The sequence below is a fragment of the Chelonoidis abingdonii genome, chromosome 4 (assembly GCF_003597395.2).
Source record: "Chelonoidis abingdonii isolate Lonesome George chromosome 4, CheloAbing_2.0, whole genome shotgun sequence".
Lineage (NCBI taxonomy): Eukaryota > Metazoa > Chordata > Testudines > Testudinidae > Chelonoidis > Chelonoidis abingdonii.
Window position 1 is genome coordinate 53,158,235 of NC_133772.1, and position 15,076 is coordinate 53,173,310.

A 15,076-nucleotide genomic window follows, 5' to 3' on the forward strand; every position below is an offset into this window, starting at 1 on the left:
AAGAAGGAACTGAGGAGCGGCCGGGTCGGCAGGGGCATATATACGGTGCCGCAAAGGCGCCACGCCAGGGGGCGCCTGCCGACCCGCCGGGTGTTGCTAGGGGAAAATTCTTCCGACGAACGTGCACGTGGCGCGCGCACACCTACTTGGAATGAATATGAGCAAGCACTCGAAGAAGAATCTATGATTCCATTTTTGCTAATACATGCTTCCATTGTAAGCATTTTTGCTTAAAACACTCGTCTTTGCTAATACTCATTGAAGGACCTGTCCTCCATGAACGTATCTCAGCTGGGCCCAGGTGGGGAACGGAAGGGGTAGGACCAGCCACTTCTCACACGAGCTGCTCCGGGTCACTGCTCTATGCAGTGCAGCAGCTGTCAGAGAGAGTGGCAAGGGAGGTGGTGGTGGCAGCTGACCGCCCCCTGCCCAGGCACAGCTGCTGGAGATGGGCTGAGTGAGACAGATTTCCCCATCCCACCAGGCAAGTTTCCGGCTAGCCCGGCCCCTGTCCCCGGCAGTCAGGCCTGAGAATGAGAGAGGTGTGGCCTGCCACCACCACCATCCTAGCCAGGCTCCCTCTCTTTTAGATTATGCCTCACCCCAGTATGGGGAGGCATAAGTCGTCTATGACAAAAATTGCACGTAGTATTCTAGAGGTGGATGGACCATGGATTTATATAGTGGCATTATGATATTTTCTGTCTTATTATCTATCCCTTTCCTAATGTTTCCTAACATTGTTAGCTCTTTCAACTGCTGCTGCACATTGAGCTGATGTTTTTACTGCACTAGCCACTATGACTCCAAGATCTCTTTCTTGAGTGGTAACAGGCAATTGATGCCATCATTTTGTATGTAGTGTTGGGATAATTTTTTCCATGGTGCATTACTTTGCACTTACCAAGGGAAGGATAGCTCAGTGGTTTGAGCAGTGGCCTACTAAACCCAGGGCTGTGAGTTCCATCCTTGAGGAGGCCACTTAAGGATCTGTAGCAAAATTAGTACTTTGTCCTGCTAGTGAAGGCAGGGGCTGGATTTAATGACCTTTCAAGGCAGGGCTAGCCCCCCGGCACCAGCTCAGCAAGCAGGTGCTTGGGACAGCCAAGGGGAAGGGGCTGCAAGTCGGGCTCTTCAGCAGCAATTCAGCAGGGAGTCCCTCTTGGAGGGAAGGACCTGCCACTGAATTACCACTGAAAAAGAAAGCGGGGTGATGGAGCTGCCACCGATTGTGATTTGGTGGCTTTTTCCCCCCATTGCTTGGGGTGGGAAAAACCCTGGAGCCGGCCCTGTTTCAAGGTCCCTTCCAGTTCTGTGAGACAGATATATCTCCATATATTCTTTTTTTCCCCTTTTTTATTAACACTGAATTTCATCTGCCATTTTGTTGCCCAGTCACCCAGGTTAACGAGATCCCTTTGTAACTCTTTGCAGTCAGCTTTGGACTTAACTATCTTGAGTCATTTAGTATTGTCTGCAAACTTTGCCACCTCACTTTTTACCCCCTTTTCCAGATAATTTATGAATAAGTTGAACAACAGTGGTCCTAGGACAGAGCCTTGGGGGCTCCGCTATTTACTTGTGATAACTAATTTAATTACACTAAGAAACCATTCTTACATTCCCTATCTGTAGAAGTCAATTTTTGCATCGACAACCCAATATTTACATTATCTATCTTTTACATTAGAGTCTGATCCTGCAATATTGGGACAGACTGAAAACTCATTGATGTCAATAAGAGTTTTGAGTACATGAGAAATGGAGGACAATACAGGTATCTAGATAGCAAATATTTAGTTTAGTTGACCAGATTATCCTTATAATAAAACCATAAGCAAATCTTATTTTAGTTAAATGGATTCTTGTTTTAAGTAACTAATGTAACACAAGGATTGACCATTGTTATCATAGAATGTTCTGACAGCTAAAATGTTCTTTTTCCTTTCCTCCTTAAGCCCCAATTCTACAAGGTATTTAAGCATGTAGCTAAATTTTAAGCATATGCTTAAATCCATTCCTATTCAGCAAAGCACTTAGTCACATGCTTAACTTAACTTTGATTTCAAAGGGGCTTAAGCTCATGTTTAAACATATACTTAAGTGATTTGCTGAATTGGGGGCATAAAGAGGGCAGTAGAGTATTGAGATTCACAGTTGTAGCTCTCTTGACAGGAGAGCAAGACAGAATAAAAATGAGAGGCTTTTTTCCCTTTCAAAATAAAGCAGATAATATCCAGCAATTTAAAGAAAATCAATGTCTGATACAAATTGGAATAAGAAACAGACAAAGGAGCAATATCAAGATTTGGATGATGGAATAAAATAAATGGTCTAAAAGAAAAGTTAAAAATATAATGGGATGATATGACGTCAGAACTCAGGAGAGCTAGTAAAATCAGATTATAGTTGAAGAGGAGGAGGCTTGAAGATGATAAAGGGACTCTCTATACTAAAAAGAGGGAAAGGAAGAGCTTCCATTGGACCCTGATAACATGTAGGTGGAAAAGAATACAGAAGGCTTGAGATAGCCAGGTTCTAATCCCAGATGAGAATTGCACACAGTCTCAAAACTCTACTATCACATATCCCCAGATAATTTCTTAGTTTCTACCTTCCTAACGCAAATGTAGGAAACTATTCAATTTATTTTTTCTAATTCTAAAACCCTATGATCAACAGATTCTGGTTGTTATTGCAGGTCAGTTCATTCTAAGAAAGTGAATTTATAAAGGGACACAACATCAAAGTCAGAAAAAGGGATACAATTTGTGTCCTAAGCAATCATTCTGTATAAACCATTTCAGTGCTGAACAAATGGTCTTGTCAAAAATAAAAAAAATAAAAAAAATCTGCTTAATGTTCTATGGGGGCAGGACACACACAAGACCTATCCTGCACTCCCTATTCAGGCAACATTCCTATTCAGTGTCAGGGGTTAGACTGCATCAGAATAGGAGGGGGTGCTCGTGCTTGCCAATTTTGGTGTCCGTTATTATAGGTCTCAATGTTGCGTCATGCTGTAGAGACAGGATGCAGCAGGAGAAAGAGAACAGGGGAGAAGAGAAGAGAAGAGGAGAAATGTATCTGTAAGGCATACATGTCCACAAGCAGAGCCTTAGTCAACCAAGCAACAGCGTGCATGCGTGTGGGCAGTGTGTGGAGCTGGGTAGGTGCACATGCCTAATATTTACCCATCCTTTTTCCTAAAAACCACTGAGTGGTATTTTCAAAAGCTTTGGCCTAACTCCTTTCCCACTAAAGTCAATGGGAGCAGAGTTAGGCCAGTGCCGAGTGCTTTTTTAAATCCTACCCAATATTATTGTTTTGACTTGGGCAAGTTGGAGAATCTGTATTGATCTAAAAATAAATTAAAAACACAGACCCAAGTCTTCTTCCTTAAATTTTGGAAAACTCACTGCAATTTTCTGCAGTTTAAATATCTTCTTAAAAATTCCTAGAAAGAGATTCCGCATAAAGGAATCTGGTAGGATTGAGTTTACCTCCTTAAGAGAACGAGGGCTTGCTAGAGGACAAATATTACTATCTGAAAAGAGGATGGGTAGGAAGACTTCAAGCTGGGACATCTCTTCTCCCAGCAGGTACTATTGCTGGTCTGTTTAGTAGCAGGAATATCAGAGCCCCAGATATTCCTCAATCAGTCACTAGCTTCTCCGATTTTAGATTCCCCTGCTGGGCAAGTCCTCATTTCACCAACCTAACAGGGAGCTGTGTTCCTCCTTACTTGAAACTCTGCTTCTATTGACTTCAGTGGGAATTTTTCAAGCTAGTGAAAAACAGAACTACTTTATTTATCATTATTTTAAGCTAATACCTAGATTATGCTGTAGGACTCAGGCTATAGTACACTGGTGGTGACAGGCACATACATGTTAAAACTCCTAGCCCAGACATTTGCCAGTTGTAATCCTTGTTCCAAACATTTAGATAGGATTAAAAGTAACTTGTTGCTTAAATTCCTTCTTCTGTTTTCTTACCCCTTAAAATTACATTCCTCTGAAAAGCAAGTGTTTTGCCTAGTAAACAAAGATTTATAATCTGTCATTTACTGTAGTTCATTTTTAGTTTTTAGAACAAGAGGCTATGCTGTTATATCCATCCAGATTAACAAGATTTAGGTCTAGATGTTTGTTTCTCTCATACTAGCCCTCTTCTGGTGTGCTGTGCCTAGCAAGCTCACAATGAGTATCTAGTACACTCAAATACAATTTGCACATGGCAGATAATAGTAATCTGCTTGACCTACTGTATGTTCCCAACTAATAGTTTGCTAAACTTGAATCCAACTGGGGTGTTTATCTTAAACCAGGAAACTAACCCTCAGCAAAATGTGCAATTTTGATGGAATGCATGACAAATCAATGCAGGGTTCATTGCTGACAATATTTTCCTCTGATGTTAAAAGAAAAGAAGCGGATGTTTTTATCCAAAGTGTAGAATACAGTGTCCTAGCTCCGGTGACAATGATACATTTTAACTGAAAACATGCCAGAATATAAATCCTCTCTATATTTTCACCAGGTTGCATAAAACAGGATAACCTGTCTGGGCTGTGATTCTTTAATTGTTATATGGAATGATGTTGTTTTGTACAGCTAGATATTCATACATATCTCAGGAAAGAATAGGCTTTTTATTTAAAAAAAATTGGTTGAGAAATTTAAAAAAAATCTTTAAAGGAACATACAAATTATTTGAAGGCCAAACTGTATTTTATTGGTTATTTTATTTATCTAAAATTACAAAATTGCATGTAGATTTCTATGTAGACCACTCATCTTGACTTCATGTAATTTTGGTACATGTTCAGATACCATTGTGATGATTGAAGTGATGATAGATACTGTAGACAGAATTGATTTCCATCGCGCATCAACAAGATAACGTGCTTCAGAAACAAGCTCTGTAGCTCTGAGGGCAACCGTGCTTCTAGTTTTAGCTTAAAACATCTACAAGACTCAGTCCTTTCCTCAGATGTTAAGTTATTGTATATTATACTGCAATTTAGTTTTGAAAATGCAAAGAAATTACTCCAATTCCTTGTTACAATAAAACAGACAGTATGTGTATGTTTTCATAATTCTTTTTTATTCATGGTCTCTGAAGAACATGACGTTTTTGGGCAGCTTTGGAATAAAGAGCACAGAATGTTATAATAAGTAATATAAGTTTCCAAAACAAACTGAGGATATTATACTTGAAAAAGTAGAGCTCTCATCTCTCATGTATACAAGTCATTTGATGTAATGGAAGAACCCTACATATACAAATAATGATCAACAGGGGTCAGATCAATGGTTCAGCTAGCCCAATCTCCTGTCTTCTGACAGTAATTGGTGTCAGATACTTCAGAGGGAATGAACAGAAGAGGGAAATCTATCTAGTGATCCATCCCCAGTCATCCAGTCCCAGCTTCTGGCAGACAAAAGCTTAGGGATACCCAGAGCATGGGTTGCATCCCTGACCATCTTGGCTAATAGCCACTGATGGATCTATCATCCAATTCTTTTTAGAACCAACTTATACTTTGGCCTTCACACCATTCCCTGCCAATGAGTTCCACAGGTTGAGTGGCTGTTATGTGAAGAAGTACTTCCTCTCTATTTGTTTTAAACCTGTTGCCTATTAATTTCAATGGATCCCTGGTTTTGTGTTATGTGAAGGAGTGAATAATACTTCCCTATTCACTTTCTCCACACCATTGATGATTTTATAGACTTCTGTCATATCCTCCCTTAATCATCCCTTTTCTAAGCAGAACAGCCCTAGTCTTTTTAATTTCTCTTCATATGGAAACTGTTCCATGCCCCTAGTCATTTTTGTTGCCCTTCTCTGTGCTTTTTCCAGTTCTAAAATATCTTTTTTGAGATCAGACAACCAGAACTGCATGCAGTATTCATGGATTAATATAATGGGATTACATTTTCAGTCTTATTATCTCTCCCTTTCCTTAGGGTTCCTAACATTCTGCTAGCTTTTCTTGACTGCCATTGCATACTGAACCAATGTTTTCAGAGAAATCTCCACAATGACTCTAAGATCTCTTTCTTGAGTGGTAACAGCCAATTTAGATGCCATCATTTTGTATGTACAGTTGGGACAATTTTTTCCAAGGTGCATTACTTTGCACTTATCAGTGTTGAATTTCATCTGTCATATTATTGCACAGTCACTCAGGTTAGTGAGATCCCTTTGTAACTCTTCACTGTCAGCTTTGGACTTGAGTATCTATCTTGAGAAATTTAATATCATCTGCAAACTTGGCCACCTCACTGTTTACCCCCTTTTCTGAATAATTTACTAATAAGTTGAACAGCACTGGTCCCACTACAGAGCTTTGGGGGACTCTGCTATTTACCTATCCCTATTGTAACAACTGACCGTTCCTACCCTTTGTTTCCCATCTTTTAACCAGTTACTGATCCATGAGAAGACCTTCCCTCTCATCCCATAACCGCCTATTTTGCCTCAGAGCTTTTGGTGAGGGATCATGTCAAAGGCTTTCTGAAAGTTCAGGTACATTATATCCACTGGATCACCTTAGTTCACATATTTGTTGACACCTTCAAAGCATTCTAATAGATTGTTGAGGCATGATTTTCCTTTATAAAAGCCATGTACAAAAACCGTATACAATTTTACAAACTTCGGAAAGTATACAAAGTGACAGGGTTCAGTCTTAGATTTGTGCAGTGTAATATCAATAGAATAGATTTTTAAGATTGCTTACTTTGATTGGAGGAGAACTGGTGCGTTGTACTTCTGGTGGCTGTCCCTTGTCTTCAGGTACGGTTGGCATGGTAGCTGGTGAGAGACACGATGGACTGCAATGTGGACTAAAAAGACCATGCACTGCTGGGAATGTCTGTTTCAAGTTAACCTCAAGGGATAAGCACTGAGATGCCTTGTGATCCACAGACTATAGTGTATGTCAAAAATACAAATCAAATCCATTTAAAATCTATGTTCAGACACTGGGGATCACTTTATAACAACAAACAGTAATAAAGTTTAAAATTAAAACCAATGTGCCTTCTTGCATTTTATTAACTAAAATTTCAAAGATCAAATATAATATGATAAAATATTTAAAGGAACAATCTTCCTTATTTTACTTGATTTTTGCTTCTGTTTCCTAGAAGATTTTTCAGACTTTCTGCATCTGATTCACTTGTGACTATGAACTGCCCTTTCCAAAAGTTCTTTAGAAAGGGAGAGCATGCAATAAATACCTACAATATATCCCTGAACAAACATTGCAACCTTACTACTATAGAGTGTGATCTCAGATCTGATATGCTAAGGAGGATGAGAAAGGAAAATCTCCAAGACAAAATGTTGCTGATTCCGGAGGTGCCACGTTTCCTCTGAGCTAGTATTGAATAGGTCTATGTGTACCTTGCACAGTTCGATTAGCAAAGTGTTTTCACAAATTGGTCCCTGGAGGCCCACTGCTGCAGTTACAACTGAATCAAACCTCTGCACAATTATTTTTAGAGGTTTGGGTTTAACAAACTGGAATCTCCTAAGAACAAGCCTCAGCCAGCTTTCTAACCCTCTCTCACTCATCAGACCCCCGCTTCTTACTTTAGATGTCTTTAGGGTTGTTGGGCGAAAGAAGGAGGGAGGCTGATTTCAGGAATGGAGGTTTATTGGCTTCCAAACTATGCAGACATTCAGTCCATGTTCACCTAACATTCAGGGGACTAGAACAAAGCTGATGAACACATTGAATCTTGAATGCCTGGCTCAGTTCAAGTAGTTTTGAGATTCAGTGCCACTATTTTGCACTAGGTAATACATCAATAGCTAACACTAGTGTTAAGGGCTCCATCTGTCTGAGATGCTGTCTTTTAGGGTATGTCTACACTACCCACTGGATCGGCGGGCAATGATTGATCTATCGGGGATCAATTTATCGCATCTAGTGTAGACGCTATAAAAATCGATCCCCGATCACTCTGCCATTGACTCTGGAACGCCACTGTGGCGAGAGGCGGAAGCGGGGTCAATGGGGGAGCGGCAGCAGTCAACTCTCCACTGTCCTCACAGGCAAGTAAATCGACCTAAGATACACCGACTTCAGCTACGCTATTCGTGTAGCTAAAGTTGCATATCTTAGGTCGATTCCTCCCTCTCCCGCCCCAGGGAGACCTAGCCTTAGATAAGGCATAAAATATAACTCCTGATCAAATGCAGCCATTGTAAATCCTGTAGCCGTTTTTACAAAACCCAAAGATGTTAACTCCTGTCCTGACCAAGTTTCAACTCTGGAAATGATATTTGCCTACCTAAATTCTCCATGCACTTTCAACTGGAGGAAGTATTCTTCACTTCCTGTCTTAAACTATTAGGCAGTGTTGCTGAGCACACAAACACCCACCATATTTAACCCCAAGAGTAGCTGAATTTCAGAGGTGGTTACTGTAGTTCTTATGGAAATCATTTGTACAGCACTTTGGATCCATTTGGGTGACAAGGACTGTATAATAACCAAGATCATATATTCCAACTTTTGCTTCAAAGAAAAGATTGCCTGATGGACTTATTAAGGCAATACAGTCATCACATTCCAAGAACATATTTCCTGGGGACTCTTTCTTACCTGTACTTTTCACGAGGATTTTTTCTGCTTTTAAGAACGTCGAAAAAATGTGGGACATGTCTTTTTAGCAATCTTAGAGTTTTGAGGTTTCTGTGGAAAGTTACTAACTTCCCATAGCTATTAAGTCTCTTCCTATGAACCCAGATCAGCCTGGGGCATCTCTTTTCCAGTGAGAGTTATGCAAAGTGAAAAAAACAATTATGTCTAAGAAAGGCTGGAAGGAATTTTATGGCTCTATTTGCATAGGATCTATTGGCAACAAGGGAGAAAGAAAGCAACTGCTACTTTATTACAGGAACAGAGGTAAACTGCACAATACTATACTTTTAAATTGTATTATATAAATTTGTTACGGTAATTAAAGATAGAAAAATATTAGCACTGCATAGCACTGACAGACCGTGGTCATTGGTGGGCAGGATTGAATCTGGGACCTCTGGAGCTTAGTTCATGAGCCTCCACTGCATGAGCTAAAAGCCATGTGGCCCTTACCTAAGGCTGTAGAGCAGACTTATTATTCTCTTTCTCTAAATGGTCTCGGTGCCACTGGATGGGACAGAACACTACACCCAGGAGTGTGGGTTACAATTGCAGTCCTGTAAGTATATGTACACATCTTCAATGTTTTCATTGTGTACTATCTATGCTCAGACTAAGAGCCTGGTTTAGTGGTGTTAGCACAGAACTGGGAGCCAGTAACTTCTGAATACTAGTCGTGTCTCAAACATCAACTCTGTGGATTTGAACTTGGAACCAAAATTTCAAAAACTTCCATTAATTTTCGATGCCTAAACTAGAGGTTTATTACCTTACATAAGAAACTGTTCAGAAGTGCGAAGCAGCTACAACTCCAATGGAAATCAGTGGAAGCTGTAGGTACATGATGCCTCTAAAACACAAACCAGACCCTTGGCGTCTCAAACTGAATATCTCAAAAGTGAGGTACCTCAGATTAATGGATGCTTAAAAATGTTGTCCCCTTAACCTCCCTTACTTAGCTTTTCCATCGAATAGGGGATGATAATACTCACTTCATGTAGGTATTGTAAGGGTTAATTAGTTAATGTCTACAAAGCAAGTTGAAGAGGAAAAATACTATATAACATGAAGAATTATTTTAAGTGGTGTTCACTGTATATTATATTGCAGTTACTAAGCACTAAAACCTTATTGTGACCCCTGGTGGACAGTTTATGAACATGGCTAGTAAACACAAAAGAGAGTTTAATCTAATCAGTGGCTGGCTTTTGGTAACTGCCTCACACAAAGGTCCTGCTTTAGATAGGCTTCCCTGGACAGAATGCAGGACTACAGTGACCTCACCACAAAAGCAAATAAATACTATTTTACTGAAAAGAGGTATTGGTTAGAGAGAATGCAAACTAGATTGGGTTTGACGTCAGTGCATGGGTGTGTATACTCACCTACACAGCAGTCAGACAAATTTCTACAGCTAAATCAAAACAACTTACTGAGTGAGCAAGTCAGATTTGTTGATGTATGATTTAATGAGAGTATCAAAATAGCAAAGACCGATCAACGGCTTAGTTATTCTGCTTCCATTAAAGTAGGGCAGATCTGGCTTGCATACTAACTACCTTCTTATTGTTCATGTCACTATGAAACTCTAATTGACAACAGCTTGTTGGTACATTACTGTAAGAGTCCTAATTTTCTAGTTTAAACTTCAACTAGAAATTGGACAAAATAGAAACTGTATCTACTAGGCAGATGGGTAATTAACATTCTTTCTTGTTTCAATTTATCTTCCGAAGTATCAGCTGCCTGTTAAAGTTTATTCACTGGTGAAAATTAGAGAAACATTGTGGCTTGAATTTACATTTATTGTTTTGTTAGCTCTCAGTATCACTGATAGGAGGTACAAGAGAAAAGAAATGAAGAACACTTATGTGTATTATTTAATGTCCTCTCAACACACCCTAAGTAAATCATGGAATGAGGTGGATATCAGAGGCAGAACTCACTGCTCAGTTTACCATGAAGGCAAATGTTAACTATATTAATTTTTTGGCTGGTGAAGAGCAGGTACATTATGTCTGTGTGTGCTGGGAAGAATAATCACCACCTACAGTTGTTGGTCGATAAAGGATAGAGTAGCCTACCAGTCCTGAACAGGTTCAACACTTGAACCCTATTATTTTCTCCCAACTCTGAATCACTGCATCATTCCTAGTCTTGAAGGATCAGAGTTTTATTGGTACATGTCAATAAACATGGATTTCATTATACACATACACACCAAATTTATGGATTATAATCAAAACTTACAGATAAGCAAAGTAAGAAAAATGCTGCTTGAGCACTTATTAGAGTTTGATGTAAGGTTATTTAATTTATATATGGTGACATAAGATATTGACAATTTGGATTTTAACAGTTGTAAGTTTTAACTTTTTGAATCTCAATGTCAACTACCATTAAATAACCGTTATCTGACACTCCCCCCTTAATTTCCCACAACTGTGAAAGTTTAAATTGATAAAAATAGAAAAAAAATGCTCAAAAATAAATATTGGCATTATCAGTCAAAAATGATAATAAATATAGAATTCTACAAAGTCTACTTGTTCTTTACTCTTGAGTGAGAGATTGTTTTGTCTGGAGGAGGAAGAGGCACAGATAATTTAATATTCAATACCTTTTACAAGAACTGTTAATTGTAAACTGTCTTTTACTAATTTAAAAAGTTTTGATCTAACTGTTTCATGAAAGAACAGGAAGAATTTGTCCAGCAACAGTTTGATTTTACCAGACTGACATTTAAAACTGTTGCCATGCTTGCTTTGGTGAATTACGCTAGTGACACCAGTCACAGCAGTCATAGCAGCAGCTACAAAAGTGTCGTGACCCTGCTGGTGTGCTTTAATGTAGTGCTCTTTCAAACAGTACTAGAGTAAAGCACACTACAGAACCTTTAGTGCACATGGACCAATTAGTGCACAACATGGTTAGCAACCTTTAGAAGTCACTAAAGGGTGTTACCCTATAATGTAAACAAACCCTTACTTTTCATCTCCGGATACATAGGACCGAACTAAATCCTGCGATCTGAGCAACCTCTGAACTTGGTGAAAATTTAGATCCAAAACAGCTTTAAAGCTTGAGCACACAACTACATAAAAGGTGGATTCAGTCCTTTTTTAGGTCACAAAGGAAAATGAATTTGGTTGTTTTACCTAATTCTCAGCAGACACAGAAACACACCACCATATAATTTGGTACAATTGACAGATAAGTACCCAAGAGAACCCTGGGACTGAAATATCAGCAATTATTTCAGACCAAGACAGAGTTGTGCTTGCTATACTGCTAAATGTAAAATCTTTCATTCTATCCGGTACCTGCTTAGCCTAATATGTCTTACTTTGATGAGCATCTAATTCAAATTAAAAAAAAGACAACAATGCACCGTGCAATGAGGTAAACCATTAAGCACCTCAAGTTTCAGTCCCTTGTTTTGATTAAAAACAAAACAACAAAACCCACCCACTCTTGCATATAGCACAGAGGGACAGATTCTGTGCCGTGCCTCTCAGAAAATACAGCCTAAGAGGCTGGTGGAATACAGGTTAATTTAAGCCACCATGGCAGTGCCTGGATCCTGGGTGGCGGGGGCCTGGAACAGCCTCTGGCATAATATTAGAGCCTTAGTCAGGCTGCCGATGGGCTACTTTGGAGCCAGGGGCAGCCAAGAATCTCTGTATTGCTGAGCACTAAGAAAACTCCCTCTCCTGACCCTGTCATATCTCTTTTGGTGCTCAACCCCATCTCTAGAAAACACTATGCCAGGGATATATTCCCTTGGCTAACTGAGGTGCCTTTGTGTCACTGCCACAGTGTCTTAGAGGGCCTAGGATCGTCCAGGATTTTAGCAAAATATAAGCATATACTTTCCTTCCTAATAAAGACGTATACATTAGCATTGCAGTTTTTTATTTAGACACTTTAAACTGTAAAACTTACAGGGTCCGATTCTCTGGTACACTAAGACAGAGGTGTTACGTAAGCAACAAATTAGCCTTAAACTGACTGGGGATATCCAGTGGAGAATTTTCCCTGTGCAGGGGGCTTCTCTGACACTTCCTGCATCCTCCCTTCCCTCTCATGTAAGGGGGAAAAAGGGGCATGTTGGGTCATGGGTGGGAAGGAGAGGAGAGGTGTGGTGAACCAGAGCTCTGTCACACCAGATCATTCACCGGAGTGACCTTAGATCACTGGCATCAATTGGGGTTGCTCCTATGGCCCCATAAGCAGAGCTTGGATGGAATGGAGACTCAAGCCCAGTGTCAAAGAACAGACAATTACCAGCAATGAGCTATAGCAAGAATGGTAGGATCTGATCTGCCCTCCCACAGAAAACCTACAGTGGGAAAATAATCATTAGAAACTCTTCAGAGTTCACCACCATTCCTCCGTTAAGGTAAAGTGACTTTTATTTTGGGATATTGGGAGACAGGGTGAACCTTGAAATCACCAGGGCTCAAAACCTCCATGTGGAAACCAGGTTACAGTCCCAGGGTTGTAGCGTTGAGTGCCAGATGCTCCCTGGTCTGACACGAGCCAGCTGGTTAGCTTTGGATTTATGCTGCCATTATAGCTCAGTACTGCTGGCTTTACCTCTCTCAGTTAAAGATTAGAAACCTCTTTATAACAACATAAAGCAAAATAAGCTTCCAAGGGATGCTGTGGAATAACCATCACTTGAGATATCCAACGCCGGACAAGACAGCCATCGATGGTTTAGGAATAACAAAATTAGTCCTGCCGTGTTTCATAAGGATGCACTATGGGCCTGATCAAATGTCCATTCAAGTCAGTGGAAGTATCTCCAGCAACATCAACAGGCATAGGATCAGGATCTATATGACCTTCTTCCATCCCAAAGGATTCTATCATTATGTTACTGTTGCTATTTTTATTAAAGCAAATGATCCACAATACCATTTCAAAACCAACCACGGATTAACAGCAACAGCTTCAAAATAATCAGTTACAAATAAATACCTCTAAAATTATTTTTTAACTCAATGCCACAAGCAAAGTGGAAAAGGATGGAAGATTAGAACATCAGTTTGGTTAAACCACTTCGTGGACTATAAGAGAAAAAATTTAGTTGTTTTAAACAAGGCAAACAACCTATCCACCAGATTCTACTTATTCTCACACTGAGTGACACGCAGTATAAATAAGTTTTGTTTAGTTCTTGTCTGTTATTGTACACCCTCTGCTTAAAATAGTTAGGTTAAAAAGGATCCCCTCAGGGTTCAAATTTGTTGTCAGATATAGATCAGTGGATACAGAGAACTTTCTTCTGTCACTGGGTAGCTTAGAACACAGTCTCCAGGAAATGATGATGTAGGAGCAGTATTCCATAAAAGGAAAAAGTATTCAGAAATGTTTGGCTTTTGATCTGTTCCCTCTGCAACCCATTTCACCACAGTAGAGAAAGCAGAGTATAATCAGTAAACTTACCCTCTCTGTCTGAGTCACAGCTGAAAACTGTGTTAGCAAGGGTTTAGAATAAAGATGCTTTACTCCATCTCCACTGCTAGTCTGACAGCTGACCTCAAATGCTCTGTCAAATCACAGCAAATGTATAAGAAAAAGAGCAAAAATATAAACACAAAGTTTAGAAATTGTTTTCCTAAGATTCCCTGGTTCATATACTGCCCCCAATCAAGGCAAGCAACTCCCATTGGCAGTAGTGGGAGTTCCACATTCTTATCAAGGATAGTTTCTGAATGAAATATTTTTGAATTGCTCCGTATGGGCTCAATTTTCCATTGCTCTGCACTTGTGCAGTCATTTGCACAACTGCAAAGTAAATGACAGGTGAGTGTAAATTGCTATCAAATCAGAAAAGGAGCATTTTACATTCACTTCACATTTGTGTAAAAGAACACAGGGCACAGGGCATTTGTGAATCAGATTCTCTGACCTTAAACTTCTTAACACTGAGGGTATGTCTACATTGCAATAAAACATTTGTGGCTGGCCCATGTCAGCTGACCTGTGCTCAAGCTGCAGGGCTATAAAATTGCAATGTAGGCATTCTGGTTTGGGAGCCCAAGCCCAAATCAGCTGAGATGGGACACCCATGAATGTTTTATTGCAATGCAGACATACTCTCCATGTTAAGAAGTTTAAGGTCAGATGTGCTGCACAGTGTGTTCTTTTACACAAGTGGGAAGTGAATGTAAAATGCTCCTTTCCTGGAGCCTGAATGTTTATATTGCAATTTGATAGCCCTGCAGTCTGAGCCCTGTAAGCCCAAGTCAGCAGCCATGGGCGAGCCACAGGTGTCTTATTGCAGTGTAGACAGGTTATAGCTCTATTTCATTCTGTGAAAATTAATGCAAGACAGAAATACAATTTTCCTGCCAATTTATTTGTACTGCATGATATGCCTTGCAGTCATAAAACACTATT

At 39.8% G+C, this 15,076-nt stretch overlaps 1 protein-coding gene across 7 annotated transcripts in view; it reads right to left on the reverse strand.

Annotated features, from left to right (window-relative positions):
• Nucleotides 1–15,076, reverse strand: part of IRAG1 (inositol 1,4,5-triphosphate receptor associated 1) — a 154,673-nt gene that overhangs the window by 92,783 nt on the left and 46,814 nt on the right. For 3 of the 7 annotated variants that reach the window (XM_032762356.2, XM_032762355.2, XM_032762358.2), the window contains exons 3-4: nt 14,120–14,222; nt 6,752–6,825 (exon numbers count right to left, since the gene is read on the reverse strand). In XM_032762356.2, coding sequence (XP_032618247.1) covers nt 6,752–6,820 — 69 coding nt within the window. In that variant the 5' untranslated portion in view covers nt 6,821–6,825; nt 14,120–14,222. Of the gene's footprint in view, nt 1–6,751; nt 6,941–14,119; nt 14,223–15,076 lie in introns of all 7 variants that reach the window. The other 4 variants (XM_032762352.2, XM_032762351.2, XM_032762354.2 and 1 more) reach the window with 2 other exon arrangements.